Genomic DNA, 7,520 nt, shown 5'->3' with positions numbered 1-7,520 from the left:
AAGGTTTGCAGGTTCAAATAGGGTTGCCAGGACAGAGGACCTCCCCACAGTGACATGTGAGCAAAGGTTTGAGGGAGGTGGGGGGGGGGCAATGCTGGTGCCTGAGGTAGGACATACCAGGTACAGAGAGTGGGAAGAGGAAAAGCACGTGGATGCAGGGATTCTGGCAGATTTGAAGGGCTTACGGTAGGGAAGCCAGTGCAGCTGGTCTAGAGAGATGGGGTGGTGGTGGCGGGCAGGGGAAGATGAGGTCAGGGAAGGACTGGGGCAGCCAGAGGACTAACGGTATTGAGACCACCATAAAGGCCTGGCTTCTCCAAGATGCCCAATTCAGAACTGAGCCCCCAGCCCTGCTTCCTGTGCCCTGCCAGCCCACCACTCTCACCTCCCATTCCTGAACATATTCTCTATGCTTCTTGGGACCCCAGCTCCTCAACTCTCCTACTGTGACAGACATTTGGCCCCCTTCCTGCCTCACTCGCTGATTCCCATTACCTGGCCAGTCCCTTCCAGGAGATTCTTCTATGCATCTGGCCTTACCTGGAGAGTCCCAGCCTGAGCAGTCCCTATGCTCATTGCACCAGGCAACTGAGCCTTCTGCACTGAGATGCTAACATGGGTCTCCAGCTGCACCACAATCTGCACTCTCTGCAGCACCTACACCCCAACCATGTCCCACCTGCAGGTCCCACCCCTCCTGGCAGCACCCTCTGAAGATGGAGACCAGCTGGGAAGGCAGGTTCCAGCTTTCCAGCCCTGCTGAGGTCTCACGTGTCCCCCACCTTCTTCCCACACCTGAGGAGGAAGGGTCTCCATTCCTCGTGTGTCCCCAGCTCTGTTCCCTCATGGGATGTGATATTCTCTCTCTCTCTCTCCTAATCCTCTCTCCCCGTCTCTGGGCACTTTCCCTTTTGGACTAGAAATATGCTCAAGTTTCTGCAGCTTAAATAATGCTTCCTTTAGCTTGCCTTCCTGGGAGTGACTGTCCACCTTCTCTTCTACCATTTCCCATAGATTCCCCCAAAGAGGGGGTCCCCATCTGACTGCAGATGCTCACACTCACCTACATGTCATCAGTATTATTGACACTGCCTTCTCAGGGAGCACCTCTTCACCCCCACCTGTCCCATTGACCTCTGTGATCCCTGGCTGCCTCTGAGTTCATGAACTTGCCTTTCTCAGAGTCCAAGACTAACAGCTCCCGAGTTTTTCCACCTGTGTGGGCATTCGTTGGTCTTTTTTCCTCCTATCCCTGATATGTGGCTCCCCCAAAATGGGATCTATGACCTCCTCCAGAAGAGGGGTCAAAGCTGATGGCCCACTGGCTGAATCTCATCTTTATACATTTCTTTTACTATATATCAGAGCCAGCTTAGAACGATTAGGCAAATTTTACATAAGAATGCAGCTATCTGGCACTGGGCTGGCATTCCCATGGGGTGGGAGCAGAGGAGCTGGGCCTGGGGACAGGTCTACAGTTCTCTGAACTCATCCAATCTGCAGCCCTCACAGGAATTTGCCCATCTGCTTATAGGCAGCTGGCTGCAGGGCGGGCAACTGAGCCCACAAATCCATCCCCTAGTGGTTTTAGCTGTGTTGGAGATGCCATCTGTTATTGCCAAGAGAATCACTGTTTGGTCCACTCTCTAAATCCATGTTTCCCTGGGCTGCAGTCACCCATCTCTAACCTCAAGGCCCTCCTCACAGGTCTCCTCTGGGCTCCCTTTTCTCGCTGAGCATCCCAGACCCAGGTCAGTGCCCAGCACTTGGCAGGCTCTTGACAAATATGCTGACTGACTGTTGCCATGTGCTGGGTAGCAGCTTACATGTTGCCCGTTCACCTTGGTGCTAAGGGATCTGCCTGTAACAATAGCTGGAATACAATTCTGAGTCTCTGCCTGTGTCTCTGCTCAGGACTCAGGCCCCTGATTCTAGTTTAGATGGATGGATATCTGTCTTCTCCTAAGAGATGTCAAAGAAAAGATGGTCTATAATGGAGTGCTCCTTTTAACTGCTTTTTCTCCCATAACTCTGGAGACAATGCAATACCTGAAAAGAACGTATGGGCTTTGGGGTCAGAATGTCTCGGGTCAAATCCCACCTTTGCCTGTTACCCAGCTGTGTGACCTTGGTCCAGTCATTGACCGTCTGCTCACATATAAAATGTGACAAATCAGATGTGCTCGGGGGTCTGGTAGAGGGTAGTCAGTCGATACATCCTGGAGATATCTTTTTTGTGTGGTCTATCATACCACCCACCTCCCCACCATAGCAAGGCTGCAGGAAACACCCTGCACAGTACAGTTTAAGGAAGCTTCTTTCCCACTTGAGGAGGGGACACATGCCACTAGTACCTTTCCTGGTGTGTTTCTTTCTTCCAAGAAAGTGTGGAAGATGCTGGTATCTGGAGTCTGATTATGGGCTGCCAGGAGATGCTTGACTTGTGACCGGACCTCCAACGCCTACAATAACTAACTTTCAGAGGGCAGTTTAAATTCAGACAAAGCTGTTGTTCGGCCTTCTCAAGGACTCTCACTGACCCCAAAGAATTCTTTCTATGTCAAAGTAAAGAGAACCCCTAATGTCAGCTTGAGGAATCATTTTCTGATTAGTGCACCTGCCGTGGGTGTCCATGTCAACTACAACGCTACATCTGTTAGTGACATTTTCCGCTGCAGCTGCTCTTTGCTGGCTAAGGTGATGCTACAGTTAATCGATTTCAAGGTTTTTGAACAAATAGCCATAAATATTTAAGCCTCTGCTTTGCCTATTAAGGAAAATGCCATCTAAGATAATTATTTTGCCTTTGCCTGACAGGAACATTTACACAGAGGACAGGATTATTTTAACTTTACAGCACATTCTGAAACCTTGAACCTGTTTAGTCTTTACACTGAAAGTATTCCTGTGGCCAAAAATGTCAAATTCCTGAACACTTATGAGCAAAAATGCTAGCAAAAGGTGAAAGAACCTAAAATTATTATTGATTGATTTCCCAAAGCAGTGCGACTGCTTTATTTCATTTTTCAATAAAAGTTAAGTGCAATCTAAACATAGATTTTGGTTGCTGCTTATCTGCAGGAACGCCACCTGTTATAAAGCATAAGCACTCTGAGGGACCCTGCGTGATGTATTTTTGTATCCCTTCTGGCGCCACACTTGGCACAGTAAGTACGGAGAATGCTGTCTGGACACGGGAATGGCTCAAGTCTTCGAGCAGTTCAGTGAGGTGAGCAGCACAAAGGTCTGGACACAGCCTGAGTGTAGGGCTGAAGCCTAATCCTGGCATGTCTTAGTAATGTGGCCTCAGACACATTACTTACAACCTCAGTCACCTCATCTGAAACATGGGCCTGATGTGACCTCCCTTAGGGGGCCTGTTATAAGGACTAAATGAGGAAAAGTATACGTGGTGACTGGCACATAGCAGACACTCAATAAATGGTGCCTGCTCCCTTTGGTATTGATCATACAACAATAACGTGGATATAAGGAGAGGAATTAAGTCTTCAGAAATATGAGAAAGTACAGCAACAGCATATCATTCCCTGTGAATGAAGAGGCTTGAAGTACCAAGATATGCTAGAAGTACGTTTAGGCATACCTGGTGGAGGAGGGTGGGGAGTTTCTCCAGTATAGAAGTCATCATAATGAGCATGATAGATTGAATAATCTCCCCTCTCTCCTAAAGATGTGCACATCCTAATGCCTGGAACCTATGATTATATTACCCTTATGTGGTTAAAAAAAAAAAAAAAAAAAAAAAAAAAAGGACTTTGCAGAAGTAAGTAAGTTAAGGATTTGAGATGGGGAGATGATCCTAGATTAACTGAGTGGGCCCAAGGTAATCACAAGGATCCCTGTGGGAGGCTGAAGGACTGGAATCAGAAAAGACAGAGACCGGAAGAGACTACACTGCACAGAAGGCAGATGGTGGCACCATGAGCCAAGGGATGCAAGCTGCCTCTAGAAGTTGGAAAAGACAAAGACATAGGATCTCCCCTAAAGCTTCCAGAAAAAAACAGCCCTGCTGACGTTTGACTTTAACCCAGTGAGACTGAGTTTGGACTTCTGACCTCCAGAACTGTAAGATAATAAATTTGTGTTAATGTAAGCTGCTAAGTTTGTGGTTGCTGCAGTAGCAATAGGAAATTCATATAGCGAACAATAATGAACAAAAAGAACAAAAAAGACAAGACACTCAAATGAACAAATCTTAATTATATAGAAAATGTTTCCTCTGTGGGACACTGTCGTCCCTGGTGATATCACACAGCTACAGTGTTACTGAACACAAAATGCTATATATTTGATCAGCAGAGCCCTGGTTTTAATGGAGATGAAGTTAAAAGCCACCTTTATTACTGAAAATGCTGCTGCTGCCTGTCTCAAGATTCTACAGCATCTGGTGGGTTGTTAAATGGAGGTGTACAGCTCATAACCACAGCTTACTCAGTACCTGTCAGTCAGTAGAAGGCTTCAGAATAAATATTGCATCAAGAGGTTTATTTTTTACTGTACCATCTCTCTATTGTTCATATTTTAAAAAGCAATTGTACAAGGAGGACATTGTTATCCCTCAACTGCCACTGAAGAAACATAGGGGTTCGGAGAAGTTAAGTAATTTGTCTGAGTTCGTATAACCTGTAAATGATAGTCAGGATTGAAGCTCACATTGGTCTGACTTCTGAGTTTGTGTCTTTTCCACTACACTTAGCAACTCCGAGATAAATGCATGGGGCAGGTCAATGTTGAATAAACATGTCCGGTCACAAGGCAATGTTGAATAAATGTGGGTAAGCTACCAACAGCAAATATGAGGGCTCTATGAAGAGCTCAGGCCGGCCCAGATTTGAATCTATTGCTTTCCACCATGCCGGAGCTCAGCCAGGAAAAGATGGCTGCATCCACAGGGCTATGATCCATTCTATCATTGGTATGTAGGAAGCTTTACAAAATAGGAAGAAAAGTCTTCTATATATGTTATAACAAAGAGAGCAGTATGGCCACTGCTGTAAAGGTACAAATCCTGGAACCATTCTGCTTATTACCCCACCTGTATGTACTTCCTAGATTAGACATCATGAGCAACACGTAGTTTAGAGCACCAATCACTCAATGTTGCCAAAAAGCCATCATGGCAACCACCTTCTCACCCACCTTTTCCAGGCAGAATATTTTCATAAGCAACTCCCTACAAACAGTGTTTCTTAAATTATATTGCCCACAACCAGGTAAGGAGGACATTTTACCATGCAACTGACTCACATGCACACATAACAAAACCAAAAGTTCTATGAAACAAGACATAGCCTTGCTATGTGCAATGAGCTCTCCTATTTCCTCTATTTTAGTCTATTTTGTCCAGTTGAGTCTATTTGGGGTCAAGACCCACATGTTGTCTTAGGGATTCACAAGTGACCCTACACCCCACATGGGGGTTGTGTTTGTAGTTTGAAAAAACTGGTCTAGAAAACAAGAAGAATTGGGGTCCCTACCTCTGGGGCAATATAATCTGGAGTCCCACAGAAGGTCCTGGTCGTGACTCCATCCATCATGTGCTCCTTGCACATCCCAAAGTCAGCAATTTTGATATGTCCTTCTGAATCCAGCATGACATTATCTAACTTCAGGTCCCTGCAAGGAAGGAGGTTAGCATCAGAGTTCTTCTTACGACATAACACACTTTGCTCTGTAGCTGGTGAAATGGAAGGATATTTGACTAGCTGTCACTTCAATGGCATATTAACTGTAAGTCCCCAGAGAGTAGAGACTAGGAGTTACTGTGTTTTTGTATCTCCAGAGCCTAAATAATACCTGGGATAAGGTAGGTACTAAAATGCACACTGAATGACTAAATGGCTGAACTAGTTATTCCCAACATTGGCTGAGCCTGTGAATCCACAGATTCCAATTCAGCAGGTTTAGGCAGATCTCTGTCATTTATTAATATCCTGCATGGGGGTGTGACACATAGCCATGTTTGCAAAATCATGGGTTTAGAACCCACAGATTCCAATTCAGCAGGTTTAGGCAGATCTCTGTCATTTATTAATATCCTGCATGGGGTTGTGACACATAGCCATGTTTGCAAAATCATGGGTTTAGAACTATCTCATTGGGTCACTCATGTGTCTCTTTCCTTCTGCTTTGTGCCATATGTCCTTTTAATTACTCTTCAATTAATACTGGAAGATGTTCTTATTTCTTTGGCACCAGACATTCACTGCAGCCAAGAACTGGAATAATTTAATTCAATAGCTTTTTCCTTCTTCTCCCCAGTTCCTTATATTCTTCTCCTGCTCAGCATCTATAACAGAAATTCGGTTCCCATTGCTCCCTGACCTCCATCCCAAACAAAAGGGGGAAGAAGGAGCTGTCAGTGGAAAGAAAAATATTTCTTGTGGAAGGCAGAGATTAGACATAAAATCTGTGAGGTCTAGAAATCAGAAGGTGGCTCTGATTTGCCTCAAGGCTGCAGAGAGATCTAAGTCCCAGCAGGTTTCTGTTACCCAGGGGTTATCAACTCCATGTCTTGAGTCCCCATCACGGACTTATATGCCACAGAGGCCCGGCACACCTCTCAACTGTGCTGCTGGGGGAAGAGCTTCAATACGCACCTATAAATGATTCCTCTTTTATGAAGAAAGAACAATCCAATGGAAATCTCTGCTGCATAGAATCTGCAAAAGAAAATGTGCCTCAGGCTTTTGGCTTGCTTTTTTTGCATTCTTGGATACTTTTCACCCTCAAGTTCAAGCATCAAAGAGATAAAATAATGTAAGACCCTAAGGCTTCCAGAGCCAGCTTCACGCTGCATGTTCTTCCAATCCTGGGCCCTTGCCTCCACCCTTTCACGATTCCCACTCACCCAATAATGGTACCGCTAATAAAGTCAAGGAGACAGGTGCATTTTTCTTGTCTGGGGAAGGTGGGCAGGTAATTTGCTGCCTACAAAGTAATTTCTCATATAATCATTTAGGGAGTGGATACCTGTTAGAGTATTCTATGTGAGAAGCATGGTAGAGTGGAGAAAATTTCCATTTTCCTATTCATGGACAGAATACATTGGTGTTTGAAAATACAATTACTCCCTGGAGGACAAAGTACAGTGCGGGATGAACTCCTTAGCTAGTTTATTCATTCCTTCCAAGAGCTGGAATAAATGAGACATGCACCATGATTCATATCCGAGTTTACCCTTTTAAATAATTCATAATAAAAAGCAGTTACTGCCATCACTTCAAAATTGTTAATAGGTTAATATCTGAAACTCAGATTAAATGGGGAAGATGTTTTAAAATTTGCATAGCATTTAGGAGTCTTTGAAGTCTGAAAAGCCACAAGACAGTGCCTGCGCAAATATCACACCCAAGAGGCTTCAAATAAGCACACATGTCTACAAGAGCAGAGATAAAAAATCCGTAATGATAAGGACCAAATTCTTAATGGTGGGGATCGGGGGGGGGGGGCCTACTTCTGACGGCTGGCGGGACAGGATGGGATGGCAAAGGGAGAAG

The 7,520-nt window shown here is 45.0% G+C and overlaps 1 protein-coding gene across 1 annotated transcript in view; it reads right to left on the bottom strand.

The window, feature by feature from the left end:
- PRKCA (protein kinase C, alpha) overlaps positions 1-7,520 on the bottom strand; it is a gene marked incomplete at its 5' end in the record, with an annotated part of 124,659 nt that overhangs the window by 42,514 nt on the left and 74,625 nt on the right. Inside the window, 2 exons of the mRNA XM_008584013.1 lie at positions 5,499-5,637; positions 6,621-6,683. Of these exons, the coding sequence (XP_008582235.1) occupies positions 5,499-5,637; positions 6,621-6,683 (202 nt within the window). The remainder of the gene's footprint in view (positions 1-5,498; positions 5,638-6,620; positions 6,684-7,520) is intronic.

This window comes from Galeopterus variegatus, unplaced genomic scaffold (assembly GCF_000696425.1).
Source record: "Galeopterus variegatus unplaced genomic scaffold, G_variegatus-3.0.2 Scaffold3126, whole genome shotgun sequence".
Taxonomy (NCBI): domain Eukaryota; kingdom Metazoa; phylum Chordata; class Mammalia; order Dermoptera; family Cynocephalidae; genus Galeopterus; species Galeopterus variegatus.
Note: the sequence above shows the minus strand (reverse complement) of the source record. Positions and strands in the feature narration are given on the sequence as shown.